Raw genomic sequence first — 22,360 nt, 5'->3', positions numbered from 1 at the left:
TATGCAAAGTAAAAGTTTATTTAGACAAACTATGGCATGTTTCTTTTTTACAAAACAATTTTCAGAGAAGAATCTAGAGGAAAGGGTATGAGTCATAACAAAGAACAATGTATACTTGGGCAAGAAAAGAACATTAGGGATGACTTTAGTCATTTTTACAATGAGTGGAGCAGGTAAATAACAGAACATTATGTTAATACCTAGGCATACATTATTAATGGTAGTGGTAATTCACTTCTTAACTAAATGACATTCCACTTTGTTCCCTTAGCCTATGTAAATGCTTAACCATTCTCCTCTTCTGTGCAGCACTTAATTTAATCTAATCTCTGACATTACAGAATTAAGGGCCAAAACATAAACCATATAATGTAAACCATAGATGTTTCTTATTTTCCACTGCACTATTTCTACACTGAAAATAAACTTCAATAGTCTATTTTTAGGCAAAATAAAATCTCATAAAGAAGCTTGCAGCTGCACCCTGCACCAAAACAATTCATCTGGTTGTTTTTTGCTCCAAGTGACAGAATGTTTCCAAGATGACCAGTTCTCACACTCCATTCTGAAATGTGGAATAGCTCAGCATATTTAGTTTGCATGTCCATTATGTTAATTTCTTCTCTCTGCAGACAGGGGCTTTATTATCTCTTTTGCTGTGACCATTTTAAAAAAATTCATCAGAACAAAATAAATCCTATTCTGTCTTCTCAGCCTTTGGAAGAACTCCCCCGATGTAGTTTATTTGATTAGGGATGCCATTATCATATTAAATCCATTATGAATATTGGAAATTACTAATGGTTGCTCTAACTTGTACAAAAGAATGAGAGGATAATGCAGAAATGGCCTAGGTGTTTTAAATATTCAAAACTGAATCTTACCATAGAGAATCCAGCCTGGAGTACAAATGTGATATGTATCTGGGTCCATGGGCTACTGCTCTCTATAGACTCTAACCTATGTTGCAGACATGAGAGTGAGCTGAGGCATGAGGGAGTTTAAGTCTGAGGTCTTTAGAGGGATTTTGACATTTCAATTAGGTTTAGGTGCCTAGTTATTACAGAGAATCCATGTGTAAATATCTTGTGCAAAGCATGAACTGAACTGTACCAAAGTTGCAAAATAAATTAGTCCTACAGTGGTGTCCTAAACCAATATAATCTGAAGGGTGAGTCCTTAAGTTTGTTGTCGATTACTTCAAAATCAGAGAACAGGATGAAAAAAAAGGTAAGAATGTGTTTAGTGGGTATTTGATGAAAGCTACGTGACAGAAAACCCAATCCGCTGGTTCACTGTGAACTCAGTGGCCCCATTACATAAAGATCACAACCTGGTCAGGAGAGATTAATGTAGTGTAGTTACAGAGGGTATCATTTTCCTGCTCAGGAACTCTGCCTTTTAAAGTCTGGACTCATTCATTGTAGGCCCAGGACAAAAACACTGTTTAACAGAAATATATATATATATATGTGTGTGTGTCTGTATGTATTTATGTATGTATATTAAAATCTCCCTTTAGCCTAGAAATTGGTTGCTGACATTTGTTAATAGAATAGCAGTAGATCCAAGGTCCACACCAGGACACAATGAGTTTAGACACTGTAAAAACAGAGATCAAGAATTATGGACTGAGTTGCTTTGAGTATGCCACCACTTCTGGTTGGTGACGAAAGAGGTTGAACCTGGTCCACAGCTGATTGCAGCTGTCAGCCTACCAACCACGTACATACTAATTACTCACTTGAAAAATTTTCATACATTACTCTAAGCTTCACCCCTTGTTGCTGGAGTTAGATCTCTGCCATACCACAGGTGCCTAGCTCACTTAGATCTATATTGCATGACATTCACCGCCCTATTGCGATCTGTCCTGTGAGTAAAGGAAGACACAAGTCCAGCTAAGGCAGGCTAGTGATCATGCCAAGCTGCCAGGTAGCATACAAAGAGTTTCTGGGGAGGGCACCGTCTGTTGGTCCTGGAGGCTCCTCTTTGCTGAGGGTGCCCTGAAACACTTGACTTGAAAGAAAGCCCTATAGAAATGCCATATTTGGACTGGGGTGGGAAATTCATTGTGCCTGCAGGAGAAAGGCAATTACCATGAAAACAGTACATGCTTCACCCACAGATTTTATTGATTTATGAACATATAAACACCTTAATTTTTGCCTGTTTTGAAGAATAATGCAGGATTAATATGGGCTGCAGCTTTCCATGAACCTGCTGGTTTCTCTCTCATCCTTTACACAAGCAAATCATCTGTCTTTTAGTTAGGATCAATAAAAAATAAAGCCAATGCCCAGCAGAAGCAGGTTATGAATTTTGATCAAGATAGCATCCTTCTCTTACACAGCTTTAATTCACAAATATTGTAGGTAATTACACTTACTAAAGTAAAATAAAAATTAAAATTTATGAAATTGTACTGTGCTCCTAGCAATGAAGAGATTAAAAATCAGTGCTAAATTTACTTTGACATGAATACTGATTCAATATTCCCAGTGGGATGGATTCTGAATTACACTGAATATTGTCAGCATTTCATTACACCAAGCACACTACAAGGGAGTGAGAGAGGATATTAGGAATGATTTCACAGACAGGCTTTTATAAAGACTCTTAAAAAATAAAAAGAAGAAAGAAAATCTATCAAAATTTTTTTATATCAATCTATATATATATTTTTTTTCCTCTGGAGTTTTTATCTCATGAAAATATGATTAATTGAGCCTGTTTTGGTAAAGTTATGAAAGCAAGAAATCTTTGGTATTGGTTATAACAGTTCACAACCCAGGTCCTGTTCTGGTAAGTTTGATAAGTGTTGCATGCACTTCAGTGTGCTTTTGTCTATTTAGAGCAGTAGAGGAAACATCTCTGTGTCTTTCTGAAGCAAGATCCAAGCATTCCAAAAAGCAATATGTACAATACGCCACTCCATGAAGAATTCCATTCTTCATGAATGCTCCCTCAGGAGAGTAGGCTATTTTGCTCATGTTATATAGCATTCTCATCTGCTGCAGTTGTTCATTCTTGATGTAAAGCAACTGCCATAAATTGTGTTCCTATTTCACTTGGGTTTAGGATGTTTGCTGGCCATAAGCACCTCTTGTTGGTTTACAGGGTGAGAGCAGGGTGAGAATCAGTGAATATATCTGTGTTCCTCAGGGGCTGGTATTGGAACTGGTTCTGTTTAACATCTTTGTTAGTGATGTGGACGGTGTGATTAAGTGCACCCTCAGCAAGTTTGCTGATGCCACCAAGCTGTGTAGTGTGGTTGACATGCTGGAGGGAAGAGATGCCGTCCAAGGGACCTTGACAGGCTTGAGAGGTGGGCCTGTGTGAAACACATGAAGTTCAACAAGGCCAAGTGCAAAGTTCAGCATCTGGGCCAGAGTAATCCCAAGGACAAATACTGGCTGGGCAGAGAGCAACCTGAGAAGGACCTGGGTGTGTTGGTTGATGAGAAGCTCAACATGATGTGGCACTGTGTGTTTACAGCCCAGAAAGCCAACTGTATCCTGGGCTGCATCAAAAGCAATGTGGCCAACAGGGCAAGGGAGGGGATTCTCCCCCTCTGCTGTGCTCTCATGAGACCCCACCTGGAGCCCCGTGTTCAGCTCTGAGGCTTCCAGCACTAGAAGGACAGGGACCTATTAGAACGAGTCTAGAGGAGGGCCACGAAGATGATCAAAGGTCTGGGAACATCTCCTTATGATGACAGCCTTAAGGAGTTGGGGATGTTCATCTTGGAGAGGAAGAGGTTCCAGGAAGACCTTACAACAATCATCTGATACCTAAAGTGGGCCTACAAGAAAGATGTAGAGGGACTCTTTGTAAGATAGTGATAGGACAAGCAGTAATGGTTTTAAACTAACAAAGGGTAGATTTAAATTAGATATTAGGAAGACATTCTTCACTCAGAGGGTGGTGAGGCACTGGAGCAGGCTGCCCAGAGAAGCTGTGGATGCCCCATTCCTGGAGGTGTTCAAGACCAGGTTGGATGGGGCTTTGAGCAACCTGATCTGGTGGGAAGTGTCACTGCCCATGGCAGGGGGGCTTGAATTAAACCACCTTTAAGGTCCCTTACAATCCAAACCGTTCTGTGATTCTGTGATCCACTGTCAGTTATGCTGGAGGCTCAAAAACCCAAACTGTAACTACAGCAAGCAACTGTTTGGCTAGGCATGTTCAGCTCTGGTCCTGGGAAATTGAACAGGTTCCAGTACCATTTGCTTGGTCAGAACAGGTTAACACCAAGAAGGTATAAGACATATTCAAGGGTACAGAAGACAGAATAATATTAACTCCCTGATGGTAGTGCTATGACATTTTGTTAATTAGTGTTTGCATATTGCTTTGCAGTCTACATGTGAAATTCGGTGTAATAAATTATAGTTTCCCTATTGATTTCATCAGTTTTCTGTGTAGCATCTTCTCCACTGTTTATACTTCTCATGCATTGTGCAAATTATAATGCAGAGCTTATTTTAAAATGCTGCTAAAGCAAACACTGCACAAAATACAGAATTTAGAGCAGGTAGTTCTCCAACAGGCTAGAAAAACCATTTAGATAATAAAAGAACTATATAATTGATTGCTCTGAAGATCATTCCACCTTCAATAGAAATTAATTTGAAAACTGATTTCTTTAGTTTTGTCATTTAAAAAGAAGAATAGACCCACTTTTTTCCAGTGTTCATGCTTCTTGATGAAAAAGATTATAAACTGGCACAATGTTTGAGTTTCTCTGTAGTGGAAATTGGCAGCTGACATTCACTCCCGAGTGCCGGGGCATGCAGACACGAGTCATTTATAAAAATGTTACAAATGCCATTCTGTCTGTTGGCACTCCAACTCCAGGGTCCTCATTTGATATTTGACAGGTTTTGCATTGACAACAGTGAGTGAAGTATCGGCCCCTGGGAGGGAAATCTTGCTTCATGGAAATCAGTGAAGCTTTATCCTATATCTACAACAGACTGGCATTTGGTGCTTTGTCGTGGTTTAACCCGGCTGGCAGCTAAACACCACGCAGCCGTTCGCTCACCCTCCCCCCTCCCTCTCTGGGACGGGGGAGAGAAATGGAAAGTGAAGCTCGTGAGTTGAGATGAAGACAGTTTAATAAGACAGGAAAATAATAATAATAATAATAATACAATGATGATAATAGTACTACTACTAATAATATGTACAAACAAGTGATGCACAATGCAATTGCTCACCACCCGCTGACCGATGCCCAGCTTAACCCCGAGCAGTCCGGCCCCCTCCCCCCGGCTAGCCACCCCTATATATTGTTTAGCATGACGTCAGATGGTATGGAATACCCCTTTGGCTAGTTTGGGTCACCTGTCCTGGGTCTGTCCCCTCCCAGCTCTTACTGCACCCCCCCAGCCTGCCCGTTGGCAGGACAGAGCAAAGGCTGAGATGTCCTTGGCTTAGTATAAGCACTGCTCTGCAACAATTAAAGCATCGGGGTGTTATCAGCACTCTTCTCATTCTAAGCCAAAACACAGCATTCCACCAGCTACTAGGAAGAAAATTAATTCTGTGCTAACTGAAACCAGGACATGCTTGCATATAATGAAGTGCAAGTAGAGCATGACAGTTCCTAAAAATGCAGGGTTTGAGCTCAAGTCCATCTGCCCAAGCTGGATAGACTGAAAGTAATTATTATATGTGTATTTTATTATTATTTGAAGCTGAAATCACCTACACTTCAAAAAGACTATGATTTAGCGCAGAATGTAGGAGAACCTAAAATATAACATCTAAGTCTAGCTAATAGAAACTGTCTTTTATTATGAAATATAAGGAATAGAAGTCTCTTCCACATTTACTAGATTTCTTGTATTGTTTTTCCCCCCTTTTTCTTCATTTTAGGGCTAGTTTTGTTTTTGCTTTTGTGCTTTGATTAGAGCCCAATTTATTCCCATAGCAGGAGCAAATGCTTTGGTAATGGCCATGACCATAGTGTCTGTTTCATACTCTGTTTTACATAGTCAATTAGAATTGCATTTTCTCCTCCTACACTTCATTATTTTCAGTCTGGTTAGAAACTTATTTACATTTGTTGTGTTGGTTTTTTTCTAAATGAAAATGCCAACAACTGTCGAAGTTCTCCACTGGACATAAGCACTCACACTATAAAACAGAAAAAAGCAGTGGCCGTAGTGGTAGGAGAGAAAGGCACAATGTTTCACTGAATTCTAATGACGTAATTTAGCTTTTGAGGTCTGCTGCCCTTGCTAAACTGCTCAAGATGACCCACTCCAATTCACAAAATTAACAGAGCCCCTCAAGAGAATTGTGTCCTTGCATTAAAGCACAAGCCCCTTGTGTTACAGTGAGTTGAAAGCCCTAGAATTCTATGTTTCCTGCTGCAACTTAAAGGAAAAGGCCCCCACAGGTTTTTTTTTAAAATGATAACAGCTTTGCAGAGCAGTGGGAGTGTGCAATGGGGATTGTGAGCTTTTTGTTACCCTTAGGGAAAAAAAAAAAAAATCAGCATTTTCTGCTTCATGGAGTTTTCCTCACTTTCTTATCCCTCACTGTCCTTCTTTGCATACAACAAATGAAATAAGTTATAGTCTAGCTAAGTGATTTGTCACAGCTCATAAAGGAGAATAACAAATGAAGGACTGCATCTCAGTCTTCTAAGTCCTAGCTTAGTGATTTCTTCGTAACATTTCAATTCTTCAAGAGTCTGTTTCAGGCTCTTTTCTAATTAGGGTATGATTAAAAATATATTTTTGTAGTCTCCAAAGGGAAGAAACTGGAGATGGCTTCATCTTCTGAAATTCCAGTCCAAACATCAGCAACTCAGAAGTGTTGATATTCAGACTGCCCGGAAAAAAAATATATTATGGCAATTGTATGTACCCACTCTTATTTTTAATTAATTTTAATTCCTTTCCTTAGGATAAATGGCAATTACACTAGCTCTGTGGCTCTCTGTAGTACATTACAGCACTGTAATTCTATCTGCTTAGCAGTTATTTTAGCCTCTGTTCACTCAAGAGGTTACACGTTTGGTTTCTTCGGAAAAATATAGCCTACATGGCTTATTCTTTATAACTTCCCTCTTGCTGCTTCCTCTGCTGACTAACAGAGTAAAGGCTGAGGAGAGAGGGGTTGATTTTTTGCCCTTACGACCCTGGCTGTAACAGTTCTCGTGCACATGTGCAAAAGAGAAATGGAGAGAGCAAAAGAGTGCACAGGTGTCTGCTGAGACTGAAAGAGAGTTATGAAAATCCTGTCCGCTATTGAAGATGAATAGTACCGATGCTCTCTAAAACACCTCTTATTTCTACTGCGTAACCCCAGTGTGTGGGGGCAGTTCTTTCATTCTTATTATCCTTCCCTCCATTTTTAATATGATATGTTTCTATTTAAAGAATTAATTACTATTGTATTGTTTTGTCTTGTGTCATTATCTCTCCCTGTGGTAGGATGATGTTTTACTGGCAGATCCCAAGACATGTGCAGGGGAGCAGCACCTTTCTGTTTGAGGTCTCAAGCCCAGCTGTATTTTTAATGGGAGGAAGGCAGAACACAACGTAGCTCCTGCAAGATAACTGTTTTGTTGTAAGGTTAGCAGGATTAAGTTCTTATTTTTTCAAGTAGAGTAAATATAAAATACTGAATGCAACATAGCCCTAGTCTAATTAAATGAAACCCTATTTCTGCAAGTAAAACCAGGCTAATTCATACAGGTAGTGTCTGGGCTGCCTTTGATGATCACAGTGTGGTGAGAGCCCTGGGCCTCAGACCAAGTGGTGCAAAACAGCTCATGTCCCCCATGTTCAGGGTTAGCACTGCAGAATAATATGGTCAGAGAAATACCAATGGGAGGTTATTGTGTTCACTGTTACCTGGTATATCATGGTAAAAAAAACATTTTTATTGTCTGCATTGTCTCAGTGGGACAGGTAAGACACATGTCTCAGTTCAGGGACACACCTTTTTGGCAGTGAAGACAGCTGGCTCAATGCCTCCAACAGAAAGAAGGAACAGGATATGCTTAGTCATTTATTCCATATTACGAGCCTGATTCTTCTTGCTTGGAAACTGATTTTTTATTTTTTTTTTATTTTTTCAGTGAGAATGAAGTCAAACTCTGTAAATTCATTTTAGCAGAAAATCTGTGAAAGGAGAGGGTTGTATAAAAACCAGCCTGGAGCAGGAGAAATACAGGATGAGGAAGGGAGAGTTTAAATCTGTTAGATACAGATGTTATCATAAATCTACTATTGTTTTGGAACTGGTCTGGAAACTTGTGCGTTTTTTTGTTTGTTTGTTTGTTTTTGTTTATTTTTGGTGGTAGGAACTAAAAAAAAAAGGAAAAATTGCAGCAATACTAACTAGTGTAATAAAAAAATATAGAATTATTTTTAGCTCAGTCACAAATTTTCCACTGAAATTCAGATTGATGGCAGTTAGAAAACAAAAATCTCACTGTCAATGCATAAAGAAGCAAGAAGATGAGTACTACGTCAGACCACTTTCTTGATCACACTCTTTAATTGTGTTTTCTAATTTGATCACTGATTTAAGCAGGCAATAATTTTGTTGCATGTATTCTGAATTATTTTAGACATCTACTTCAACTAATTTCTTTATTAAAAAATCAAACTGACCTTTTTTAGGTCCTCAGTCAACTGATCATAAGCCTGGAGTACAATTAGTCATATCTTATGAGGGCACCCGTCTGACAATAATGCTGAAACACATGAGGAATATTGTAAGTATTTTCATCATAATCTATAAAGCATAAGTCTTCATATTTGCAGAGTACTTTGAAAACATTAATCCTAAAACACCATTTCTGATATAAGTAATTTTAACTCAGAATTATGATATGCTTTTTTCAATATTTAATACTTGTTTTCTTCCTTTGATCTCATTCAGTATGGAACTTATTTAGAAACCTAATGTCTGGCAATGATCTTTTCCAGGCCATGTAGAAAATCAATTTTGATGCCTGTTTTGGCCCTTTCAGCTGACACATTTTGATGCCATCTAAATATATGGCCTCATGCAGTATCATAACTCTTTGAGGGATGTCAGCCTGGTTCTATTGATTATCCACACCCTTCTTTCAACCCAACATGACTGGTCTACAAGCAGGGAAGAGGTCAGCAGAGGGAGTAGTGGAGTGTTTAAAGAAGCAGTGTCTCTTGGTGTGATGATGTTCATCTTTATAACAAGCTCTCATGATGCTAAGTGGTAAATACTGCACATTTCTGGAGCCAGACTATGCAAGGAGAGAGCTGGCAGAGCTCTCTCAGCATAAAACAGATTAAATTATTGAGAGTAATATGAGAGATCTAGATGGGTACCTCAGTTGAGGCAGTGTGTCTGCTACATCATCATGAGTTCAGCCACCTGGATGTCCTCTTGAATTTCCTGTTGCTCAGGTCTTGAGTAATAGCTGTGGCAAAGAGATCTTTTGCTATCTTTGTTTATCTGGAAGATTTGTGTTTATGTATGCAGGTTCTTGTTGCATACATTGAAGCTGCCTCCATCTCAGACTGGATCGCAATAGGTTTCCCTAGATCAGGCCAAACTGAGGAATGTATGTGAGTGCCATCCAGTAATAAAATGGGGCTGAACATTTAATTTGTACAAGTCACATGAGGATTATGTAGCTCCAGCTGTTCATTGGCCACTCCAGCTTCTGATATTCATTTCAAGTATATTAATTTTACTCTATAAAATCCTGTAATTTCTCTGTCCTGAGAGACTTGCCTATGTTTCGTATGTGCCATCCTGACAGGTGAGATCAGCCTCTGCTGGCCCAATTTATATGAACTTTACCTTCAGGATATAGTATAACACCCTCTTTATTTTTCTTATTGTACTTTCTAAAGCTAAATGACTTTGATAAACTTCTAGGTTGTGGGAGGGGAATATGTAAATGTTTGATGTGCTCATTTGTTACTGTGAGTTCAGGTGGGTAATGTGGAGATGTACACAAATAGAGCTACAGATGTTGGAAACAGTCGTTCTCCTTGTTTTTGTCATTTTAAATGTATAGGTTCATAACTGTGTTCTTCAACTTAGAAAGTACATGTCATTTAATTAAATGAAAATAAATTACAGCATAGATGACATGCAGGGTTCAGTTCACTTTATGGGGAGGGACAACACAAAGTTAAGTTAGCATCTAGCTCAGGAAGGTTAGTGACTTTAATGAAATACTTTCCAGTAAGTTTGCAGAGAAGTGGTAGGAGTCCAATTCAGTAAAACTAGCCATGATTCATGGCTTGAAAATAAGGTGAGTATTTTAGCAGCCTAACTTAGGCAATCATGTTTTTAAATCCTGGGCTTCTGATTCCTTCCTGCAAGCCAGCCACCCTTCATTTGATCTGATCTGAAATATGAAACTGTTGTGCTTTGGGGTACTGTGATACTGGACTGCCTTCAGACTAGCAACCTGTAAAAGAAATGTTCTTTATCCCATTAGTAGTCTTCTCAGCTTTCTAGTTGTATAGATCAATCTCTCTGACATGCTCTCTTTTCTTTTTCCTTTCTTTCTTTCTTTTTTTCTTTTTTTTTTTTTTTTTTTTTATTAAGCTGAACAGGGATTTAAAAAGTATGCCAAGATCATATCTTATTCAAGACATGTTAAAGCTATTTCAGGTATATTCAGTCTCTTGCAGAGTCTCACTAATTATATTTTAGTGGTTCATCTGTGCAGAGATTACTTTGCCATCTTGTTTTATTTCATAATTTATAGTAAATAATTCTTGTGCCGCTCTTCCCCATTAAATTTATCTATTTATAGAGATTTTATGATGTGTTCAGATGTGAAAATAATTGTAGTGGGTCAAATTAATCCCAAATGTAGCCTTATAGAACAGATAGGCATCATGATACAGAATTTTGAACCATGTAAATAAAATTTATTATTTGTGGGGATTTGTTCTCGGCATTTTAATAGATCTGGATCCTGTTGTGAAAACCTTATATTAATATGTGATGTACAAGTTAATCCATAAGGAGCTGGTGTTGTTTATAGCTATTCTCAAGTATCACACAGGTTCTTTAAGGGAGGAAGTCAAAAGAATGCAATGCTAGCTTTGCAGAATTTTTCATGTGGGTTGTCATAGTAGAAAATACTATAGAACATGAAAGAGCATTAGTCTGGTGCAGACATACCAAATGACTGTCTAATGTTGGTGTATACATCGATTCCACAGAGTAGGCACTTTTGTTCTGATGCATCCACATGTGCCAGATGTGCTGCATATATACAAATCAGTCATTACTAGATCTGCTTCCAAATATCCTCTCTCTAACACCACCAACATTTCAGTTATGTGTTATGAAAGCCAGTCCTTCTTGAAGAAAACTCTATTAGAAATACCTCAAAAAACAATAGAGTAGAACAGCCTTATAGATTTTGAGACTGGAAGGGACCATTAATCTAACCTAACCTTCTGGAAAGCACAAACTATATTTTTCCACTGAAAAAAATGCTTGCATCTTGACAAGCAATTCACATGGTAAAACATTCAGAAGGGAGAGATATAAGACTGGTTGCAAATGTTTGCCTACACTTTAAGGCTATGTATGCACAGTGAAGTTGAGTTCTGTTAAATAGATATAAGGTTTACAAGATATTATCAATGTTTCAGTCTCATGATTTCCCTTAGAAATTCACACTTTTAATTGAATCCTGAGATTCTGTAAGTCAGGTGACTCACATCAGACTCACAGCTTCTACTTATGATTTGAAAGTATCAACTGCACTGTTGAGGAAAAAAAAAATCCAATTTTCAAAGATAGAAAATATGCAATAGTAATAAAATGTGATTTTCCATACATGTATATTGCATAACTTTAAGTCAGCCTCTTGGACCATTACTTGCACCCCTCAAATGCAGGCAGTGCCTGTGCACTTTATGCACAGGAGGTAGAGGCAATATTGTCTTATGAAAATGAAGCTGGGATAGAAGGAAATGTTGGTGTAGCCATGAACTGGAGAGGTTGTGTGGAGAGACTGGGAGAGTTTTCCCCTGAGCCTTGGACAATGTGGCAGCAGCAGGAGATGAATCAAGGCTAGCTTCTTACAGAAACTCAATAGTGCCATACCTCAAAAAATGCACTAAGTGGTCTTGGGAGGAAGATACAGGATCCAGGGTGAGGTTTTAGCATGTGAAAGGGCTTGTCAAGGAGGATCAAGAACAACCCAGCCTTGGCAGGACAATACCCAGAAGAATGGCATCAGTTAGGAACAGGAGCACAGAGGGAGTGCTAGGAAGAATGCCTGAGAGGTGGCCTGAAAGATGTAAATGCCTAGATCTGTGCAGAAGCTGTAAAGGTGGATTTATGAACACTGGAGACACATAGGTTTTTGAACAGTTCTCAAGTTCACTTCCATGTATTAACCAGCACAGAAAATGCAGAATATCAAGATCATAACAAATCTTACACAGAGCAGACTATGAACTAGCATAATACTGCATAGCCAGAAACAACCAGGCTAACCACTGCTGGGCTTGCTTGTCTATTCAACAAGACACCAGAGGCAAAAGAAATAGCCATTTCTGAAGTTAAAAAAAAAAAAAAAAAAAAATCGGTTAGTAAGTTTCTTTTTGTGCTCCATAGACAACCAGAAGGGAACAGTCATTGAGGGTTGGCTTAGAAGAAGTGTGTGTTTTCTTCTGGCTTCATTGTCATGACTTCAGGCATGCCCTGTTTTTCCAGATAAGCAGCTAAACTTTCAGTCCTTGCTGCTAAACATTTTTGTCCATTTCTTGTGGACAGAATAACTCCTCAGGGGCAGTGGGGAGGAGAAACAAAGCCAACTTATCCTGATCTTCATGCCAATAAATGTAAAATGTTACTGGAATTCAGGAAAGCGGGTGTAGGTGATGCATTCAGAACCAATTTTACAGGGGGGAAATTTGCTGAAATTAAAATAAACTCCTATAGTACTTTCCAAAACTTCTTCCAGCTTTCCTGTTTTAAAAGCTCCGAAGCTGTCATGAACCACTCCTGGTGATTAATGATTCTGGGGTAGCTGATATGTGGGTGATGAATTAGTAATCAGCTTTAAGCTTATACAGACATCCAGCCTCTTTCCATTTTGTGTCCTACGCTATCCGAGTACAAATTGCTTCCAAAAACATTTGTGAAACTTGATAGTTGAAGAGCTTTGGGAAGAAAGGTGAGAATCAAGTCTTCCCTAAAACAAGAGAATGAAATCTAATTCTAAGCCTGCAGGTGCAGGGCTATAGGGAAGTTCCCAACTACAGCACAGGTAGATGCTTCACTGCCTAACTTGAGCTGGGGAAGGGGTGGGGATTTTTGGTCCATCAAAGTTGGTTCCCATTGTTCCTCTCATGGGCCTACTAATTTTTACACATTATGAACAGCATTATATAGATATAAATGGAAAATATATTACCTACCAGCAACGTAATGTCTGCCAATTAATTTAAAAGCAACATTACCCTTTCAGAATATTATGAATGTATCTTGCTTTCTTTACTGAGGCCCATGGATTAGCCAACAGGGATAGAGAAGTTCCAGAGGTAAGCAAAGTCTGGCCAGTCATCTACGGATGTAAAACAAGTGGAAAAAATCCCTCTGAGCTGAACAAAAGCTAGTCAGCAAGTATTGGTAACAGAATGAAATCAACAGTTTGGCTGATGTAGGAGGGTAAGACATTCAGATGGAATTCTCCCTAGACTTTCACAGAAAAATGGAATAAAATGCCATGAAAAGAAGGCTCTTGTACTAACTTTAGCTTGTAGAGAAATTGGATTTACTTTCATATTCATAGAAAATGCTTTTACTTTAAAAATGAATGCAAATTAGCTTAGATAGACATGTTCTCTTTTGGACTGAAAATTAGCTGAACACCTATAATCAAAGGCTACTATTACACAACACTAGTTTAACTGGAAAGAGATGAGTTCAGTTTCTGTGACACAAGGATTACTTTTGGATTCCATCTGATTTGTTATTAAAGGCATTTGACAAATACATTGTATGGAAAGTTTTGTTATTATTTCTTGTTAAACCCTTTCATCTGTCACAGTCACAGTACTACCTCAGCTCTAAATTCTAACAGTTAATTTTTAAATAAGTAATTCCCTACATACCTGATCTGTGTTGAATAAAATAAGATCAGTGAGTTCTGTTTAACAGCATGAGTGATCTGGGAGATTGTGGTGTTTTTACCGTGCTGGGCAGCTAAACCCCACAACCACTCTCTCACTCCCCCTCCTTTAGATGAGGAGGGGGAGAAGTAAAGCAAAGAACAACTCACAGGTTGAGATAAGGATAATTTAATTAAAGGGAAATAATTATAATAATTAAATAAAGACTACCATGAACTAAACAATTTAACTAAGGGGAAATAAAAAGGGAAAGGGGAAAAGGGAGGGGAAAAGGAAAAATAAAAAGAAGGGAGGAAAACAAACAAACAAAATAAATGAAGGCTATATGGAAGTGCAGAGGAAAGAAATTACTCTCTACTTCCCACAAATGAGCGATGATTGACCACGTCCTTGAAGCAAGGCCTCAACACACGCAGCCAGTGTTCAAGAGGAGGACCAACATCTTCTCAACAAGAGCCCACACCCCCCCTCCTCTTCTTCCTGTTTCCACCTTTTATTGCTGAGTGTGACATCACATGGTATGGAATATCCCTTTGATTGGTTTAGGTCAGCTGCCCTACTGATGTTTCTCTCCTCACTTTTTGCCCACCCCCTAGGAGGGTTAGAGAAAGGCCCAATGCTGTGCCACTGCTGCTCAGCAGTAGACACAACACTGGTGTGATAACACTGCTGTTCCAGCTACAAGTACAGAGTACGGCACTGTATGGGCTGCTGCCGGGAAAGTTAACTTTCCAGCCAGACCCAGTACAGAGATGAAGGTGAACATAAATTAAATTTGCCATTTGTTGCAAAAGAGGAAAACTTTCAAAATAATATTGGAAACAGAGCATGATCAAGAGAATAAAATTAATTTACAGAACACTACAACTAGCTTGGACAAATGAAAACTATCCCCTCAGGGAGTTACAGATCTATTTCCCATACATGAAAATATAACACGCAAATGGTGAGACATGAGGTTGCCATGAGAGATGACAATGGAAAGGCCAGATCCTTGTTTCATGGTGCAGAAAGTAAGTTCATCTTTATAAGACTTTCATGCTAGAATGTAGCTCTCTGAAAGCTTCTTAAGAACTAGAATACAAGTTCAAAGAAGAGTTCTCAGTAAGGTTGTTTGGGAATGATTGATTCTCCAGGTGTGATTTATTGTTACTTAAACTTAACTTAATTGAGAACTGACTAACAAGGACACAAGTCAATTGTCAAATATTTAAGGGAGAACACAGCAACGTTCAAGAAGAATTATTTAGGATGTTGAGCGTGAGTGTAACTACAAGTAATGAATGACAATTAAGAAGGAGAAATTTCATGCATCATGTAACAAAATGCTTTCTTACAAAAGGAGGGGACAAGCTGTAGAATAATCTCCTACAGAAAAGTGGAGGGAGCTCTATACAGTTTCAGAAATTAGAAGTAGTCTAGATCAGGCACATACAGACTTTTTCTTTAACAAATTAAGAAACTGCAGAGTGACGGCACAGTAAAAGTAGTTACAATTTCTACATGCATTTTACATTCACTTGTGATCTGTGACTAGACAGGGAGAGAAAAGAATATGTGACAAAAAGAAACAAAACGACAGCATTTGCATGTGTTTCCTTTCTCAAAGGGAAATTTATCTTATGCACTCTAACAGGCAGCAGAGGAATTTTAAAAGAAAAGTGAAAAGGTGAATGTTGTCTTAAGTATTTGTTCAGGAGATAAGACATTCTGGGATCTATCCATTTTGCTGAGGCGATCGGCTCCGGGGCAGACGTGTTCTGCAGTGGAGCAGGGGACCGAGGCGGACAGGGCTTTTTGTCCGGCATCGAGGCCACTCGGGGGAGCCGCCGGGACCCGGCTGTCCTCGCGAGGGAGGCTGACGAGGCGAGGGCGGAGCCAGCAGCACCCCCTCCCCGGCTGTTTAAAAGCTGCCCCTAGGGAGCGCGAGCGACCAGGAGCGCGGCGAACAGGATGGGCAAACAGGGCGTGGCACGTCAAAGGGCGTGGCAGTTTGCGTGGCAGTTCGCGCGGGCAGGGCGCGCGGGGGGCTCATCGTCGCTCTTTTGCAGCTGCCTCTCCCTTCGGTGCTTGTAACCTGCTTGCCTAGAACCTGACCATGGTATCGACCAGGCAGAAAACCGTGGCCTCCGCATCTCGTGCGGCATCTCCAGCCACGGTCGCCAGTGTGGCTACTCAGACGGAGGGCTCGGGGAAACACGCAGCCGTCCAGGTCCTGGGCTGCAGAGTGTGCCCCAGCCTTCTGTCGGTCTCCGACAGCAGTGGTGGGTATGCCTGTGGGAGGTGTGCCCAGGTTGAAGAACTGCTCAGCCAGGTAGCGGAGCTCCGGGAGGAGGTGAACAGGCTCAGGAGCATCAGGGAATCAGAGAGGGAAATTGACTGGTGGAGGTGCGCTCTACCCTCTCTGAGGCAGGCTCACGAGACTGCCACGGCACAGGCGTCTCCTGTTATGCAGAAGACGGAGGTTCCCTCCTCCTGCCAGGCAGCGGGAGGAGACCTAGATCAAGGGGGGGAATGGAGGCAGGTGCCTATTCGGGGTGGTAGGCAAGCCCTCTCTCTGCCCACCTCACCTTCTCATCTACCCTTAAATAATCGATATGAAGGACTAGAGCAAGACAATCTAAATGACAAAGTAGATAAAAACCCGTCCCAGTTGGAGGGGGCGCCTAAGACAATGCGACCTACACGTCGCATTGCCACATCATCCTTCAAAAAAGAAAGAAGGGCTATTGTTATGGGGGGCTCCCTTCTGAAAGGGACAGAGGGACCGATATGCCGACCGGACCCAACCCGCAGAGAAGTCTGTTGCCTCCCTGGGGCTTGGGTGAGAGACTTTGCCAAGAAAGTCAAGCGCCTGGTACGGCCCACTGACTACTACCCGCTACTGGTCTTTCAGGCTGGTAGTGATGAAGTAGCAACGAGAAGTCCGAAGGCGATCAAAAGAGACTTTAGGGATTTGGGGCGACTACTTAGAGGATCAGGGGCGCAGGTGGTGTTTGCCTCTGTCCTTCCGATAGGGGGGATCGAAGCTGAAAGACGTACTGTTCATATAAACTCGTGGCTTCGAGACTGGTGTGACCGGCAGAATTTCGGTTTCTTTGATCATGGGAAGGTCTATGCTACACCGGGCCTGATGGCACCGGATGGGATGCGCCTCTCTCAGAGAGGGGTAAGGATCTTAGGTCAGGAGTTGGCAGGGCTGATAGATAGGGCTTTAAACTAGAGTCGAAGGGGGAAGGGGCTAAAACCAGGCGCGCCGGTGAAGACCTAAGGGATGGTACGCTAGAATCAGAGGGGCTGTGTGCCAGTGGGGTCCTTTGGTCAGATCCACAAGGTGCTGAGTGTAAGGAGACGCACCTGAAGTGCTTTTACACAAACGCACGCAGTATGAGGAATAAAATAGATGAGCTAGAAGTCCTGGCCCAGTCCCGCAACTACGACATCATCGGCATAAGCGAAACCTGGTGGGATGAGTCCTGTGACTGGGGTGTTGCGATAGATGGTTACAGGCTCTTCAGGAGGGACAGGCAGGGTAGGCGAGGTGGTGGGGTGGCGATGTATGTGAAGCAGGGGCTGGACTGTGTGGAACTTCAGGTCGGCAATGGCAAAGTTGAGAGCCTCTGGGTAAGGATCAAGGGACGAACGAATAAAGGGGATGTCGTTGTGGGAGTCTATTACAGACCGCCTGGCCAGGATGATAGCGCCGATAAATTATTCTTTACAGAACTAAGAGAGGCCTCGAGATTAACTCCCCTTGTCCTTATGGGGGACTTCAACTTGCCGGACGTTAACTGGGAGTGCCACACGGCTGACACGAGCAAGTCCAGGAGGTTCATGAAGCACCTAGATGATAACTTCTTGGTACAGGTGCTAACGGAGCCAACTAGGAAAGGTGCCCTCCTAGACCTGTTGCTAGAAAACAGAGAGGGTCTGGTGGGAGATGTGGTGATTGGTGGCCGCCTCGGTCATAGCGACCATGAAGTGGTTGAGTTCAAAATTTATGGTGACAGAAGGAAAAGTGCCACCAAAACCTCATCCCTAGATATGGGGAAAGCGGACTTCAGGCTGCTCAGGGAACTAGTCAGTAAGGTCCCCTGGGAAACTGCTCTTGAAGGCCTCGATGTCCACCAGTGCTGGTCACTCTTTAAGCGATGCCTCCTAGAAGCACAAGATAAGGCAATTCCAAAATATCGCAAGTCAGGCAGGCGGGGCAGGAGGCCGGCGTGGCTAACCAGGAATGTTCTAATGGAGATTAGGCGGAAACAGAGAGTGTTTCGCTACTGGAAGGAGGGCCAGGCGTCATGGAAAGAATACAGGGATGCTGTTCGTGTTTGTAGGGAGAAAGTTCGAGTGGCCAAAGCACAGCTAGAGTTGAAGCTGGCTGTGTCTGTGAGAGAAAATAAAAAGGGTTTTTTTAGATATGTAAATGGAAAAAGGAGAACTAAAGAATACATAGGGCCGCTCCTTGATAGGGAAGGTCTCCTCACAGACGATGACATAGGCAAAGCAGAGACGCTTAACGCCTTCTTTGCCTCTGTCTTCAATGCCGATGATGGGCTTCGGGACCCAGGGTGCCCTGAGCTGGAGGACCGGGACGGTGGGGATGACAAACTCCCAACTGACCCTGAACGTGTGCGGGATTTGCTACTCCACCTGGATCCCTACAAGTCCATGGGTCCGGATGGGATTCATCCCCGGGTGCTGAAAGAGCTGGCGGATGTCATCGCAGAACCTCTCTCAATTATTTTTCAACGATCCTGGGAATTTGGAGAGGTCCCGGTAGACTGGAAGCTGGCAAATGTTGTGCCGATTTTCAAGAAGGGTCAGAAAGAAGACCCTAGCAATTACAGGCCTGTCAGTCTCACGTCAGTGCCTGGTAAAATCATGGAGAAGTTGGTTCTCGGACTTATTGAGGCGCACCTGGGGGACAAAGCAGTCATTGGTCCCAGCCAGCATGGGTTTGTGAAGGGTAGGTCCTGCCTAACTAACCTGATTTCCTTTTATGATAAGATCACCCGTATGGTGGACCAAGGGAAACCAGCTGATGTGATTTTTTTGGACTTCAGCAAGGCTTTTGACACGGTTTCCCATAGGATCCTACTGGACAAAATGTCCACCATACAGCTAAATAAAAACATCATACGATGGGTGAGCAATTGGCTAACGGGCAGGGCCCAAAGGGTTATGGTAAATGGGGCTGCGTCAGGCTGGCGGGCGGTCACCAGTGGGGTCCCTCAAGGCTCCATTTTAGGGCCGGTACTTTTCAATATTTTTATAAACGATCTGGATGTAGGAATAGAGGGTATTTTGAGCAAGTTTGCTGATGACACCAAACTTGGAGGAGTTGTGGACTCAAATGAGGGCGTAAAGGCCTTGCAGAGGGAGCTGGATAGGTTGGAGAGCTGGGCGATCACCAACCGCATGAAGTTCAATAAGAGCAAGTGCCGGGTCCTGCACCTGGGACGGGGAAACCCTGGCTGCATGTACAGACTGGGCGATGAGACGCTGGAGAGCAGCCTAGAAGAGAGGGATCTGGGGGTCGTGGTAGACAGCAAGTTGAATATGAGCCAGCAGTGTGCCCTGGCAGCCAGGAGGGCCAACCGTGTCCTGGGGTGCATCAAGCACGGCATCGCTAGTAGGTCAAGGGAGGTGATTGTCCCGCTCTACTCTGCGCTGGTGCGGCCTCACCTCGAGTACTGTGTGCAGTTCTGGGCACCACAGTATAAAAAGGACATGAAACTGTTGGAGAGTGTCCAGAGGAGGGCTACGAAGATGGTGAAAGGCCTTGAGGGGAAGACGTATGAGGAACGGCTGAGGTCACTGGGCCTGTTCAGCCTGGAGAAGAGGAGGCTGAGGGGGGACCTCATCACAGTCTACAACTTCCTCGTAAGGGGGTGTCGAGAGGCAGGAGACCTTTTCTCCATTAACACCAGTGACAGGACCCGTGGGAACGGGGTTAAGCTGAGGCAGGGGAAATTTAGGCTGGACGTCAGGAAGGGGTTCTTCACAGAGAGGGTGGTTGCACACTGGAACAGGCTCCCCAGGGAAGTGGTCACTGCACCGAGCCTGTCTGAATTTAAGAAGAGATTGGACTGTGAACTTAGGCACATGGTCTGAACTTTTGGGTAGACCTGTGCGGTGTCAAAGAGTTGGACTTGATGATCCTTAAGGGTCCCTTCCAACTCAGGATATTCTATGATTCTATGATTCTATGATTCTATGATCTATGTTTCTAAGGGTCCAAAGTAGATCACTGTATCTCAGACAGTTTCATAGATCCTGCAACTAAATATAAATTTGAAAATTAAATGTTCTGAACACAACAATAATATAGAGTGCAGAGAGGAAAATACAAAGAAGGAATGCGGTTTAGCTTCTTTACAGACTTGGTGGTAATTCTGGAAGAAAGGCTTCAGAGATCTATTCATGAAATCTATTCTCTGCATTCTACATCCTGCACCAACATTGCTCATCCATTGAATAAACCATTTTAAGGCATGACTGAATATTGATTTTTTTATCTGTGTGGAGAAAAACACATGACCTGAAGAAAAGAAAAACACACAACTTAAGTGACTTGAAGATTGCAATGCAGAATGGGATTCGGGAATCTAGAGTATATCTTGTCACTTCCTTCTTTCATGAAAAAAAAATGTATGTTATTCTTGCTCAAATCTTACTGTAAGCAGTACATTTAATATACATTTGCACGTTTAATATACATTTACATTTCTGGTTATGCAGGATTTATATATGCATTCTTTTATATTATTTTTGCAATCTTGACAAGTTTTTGATACCCACATTATGTGAGTACCCAGTAATCTAGTGCTGGGCATTGGAGTTACAAGGAGTATTAGAGGGGTGTTAGAGCCTCAGGAGCTAGATGTAAGCTTGGAGTGGGCTGGGCAGGGACACAAGTCATTCTAAGTCATCTTTTTCTCTTTTGTTCATTCAGAAACGGTAGTGGATGCAAATAAAGTTGGATCATGACTTGATGGAACTAATTTGTAGCCCTCCTCCTCTGCTATTGTGTATGGTCACTAAAAGACATGAGCCTATTTTACCTGAAAGTTATAGTCATATGGTTGTACAGACTCTTCCCCCATTTCATTCAGGACTGTGACTATCCTAATATACATCTCTTTTTGGATCATCAGTACAAGTTGCTCTTTTCAAACTGAACACTAGCTACATCTCAGTTCCTTTCTTCATCTTTCTGAAAGTGTTCAGTTCTGATTTCAGAGCTTTACAGAAATAAAGGCTTAGAAACCTTGGATAACCTTGTGACCTTCTGCATATCACAGGAAAGTTTTCATTTTATTTACTTAATTCTAAGTGGAGTTAGGTGGATTTTCCTCTCAAACTACTGAAGCAGATCAGAAGTTCTGATGTATTCTTAGGTAGCCCTGAATCTTGTGGGACACAGGCTGTTTTCCAGAAACTCTTCCTCCTTAGAAGAAAAAAAAAAAAAAAGAAAAAAAAAATTGTGAAATGTTTCATAAATATTTGTTAATGAAAATAATAATAACAACAACAACAACTCCTGTGTGCCTTGGCCTATTTAGACTGGATTCATTTTGAAATAAAACACATACATATATGATGTGAGAGAGTTTATTTGTCTGATCTTGGTTATTTTGAGTACCATGAAGTATCTTCATTCTTCTCCAGTGCTGCTCAAAGGGTGCCAGTTTTCCATGAAGCCTATGTTATATATCCTACTCCATACAAATCTTCTGGCACCTCAGGTTATGTGAGGCACCAATATTTTAGAATATTTTAGAAACTGGAGACCAACCTAAACAATTGAGCTTCTATCTTGATCAGAGGGTATTTAAGGCCCAATTCATTTTCCTGAACATACAGGAGACAAACTAACATGTCTCATCTGTCCTCCAGCTGCTGCTGCAGAAGAGGAGGGCTTCACATAAAGCCTGCGTGTTGCCTGACCATTTATGCAGATATCTGAAGCATCTTCTTTATCTCAAATGGTGCCAGGCACCAATGCATGGGCGGTTTAACCAAGTCCACCTGGAGTTGTCTATAATACATTAAGATGAAACCATTTCTCACCTACTTCCTTAACAGCATTACAGAAACCTGCTTAGACTTTTATGGGTACTTACATACATAGCTCACTTATGCCCTTGGATATGTCAGCATCTCAACAGCTTTGCCCAGAACTGGCGTTTAAATTTCTGGCCCATAGCTGTGAAGTTTTC

The 22,360-nt window shown here is 41.6% G+C and overlaps 1 protein-coding gene across 1 annotated transcript in view; it reads left to right on the top strand.

Annotated features, from left to right (window-relative positions):
• The window catches only part of PIK3C2G (phosphatidylinositol-4-phosphate 3-kinase catalytic subunit type 2 gamma), a 215,961-nt gene that overhangs the window by 179,779 nt on the left and 13,822 nt on the right, over positions 1–22,360 (top strand). The window contains exon 31 of the mRNA XM_084526130.1: positions 8,649–8,743. Within this exon, the coding sequence (XP_084382256.1) occupies positions 8,649–8,743 (95 nt within the window). The remainder of the gene's footprint in view (positions 1–8,648; positions 8,744–22,360) is intronic.

The sequence above is a fragment of the Aythya ferina genome, assembly GCF_964211825.1.
Source record: "Aythya ferina genome assembly, chromosome: 1".
NCBI lineage: Eukaryota > Metazoa > Chordata > Aves > Anseriformes > Anatidae > Aythya > Aythya ferina.
This window is presented reverse-complemented; position numbering and strand designations above follow the sequence as displayed.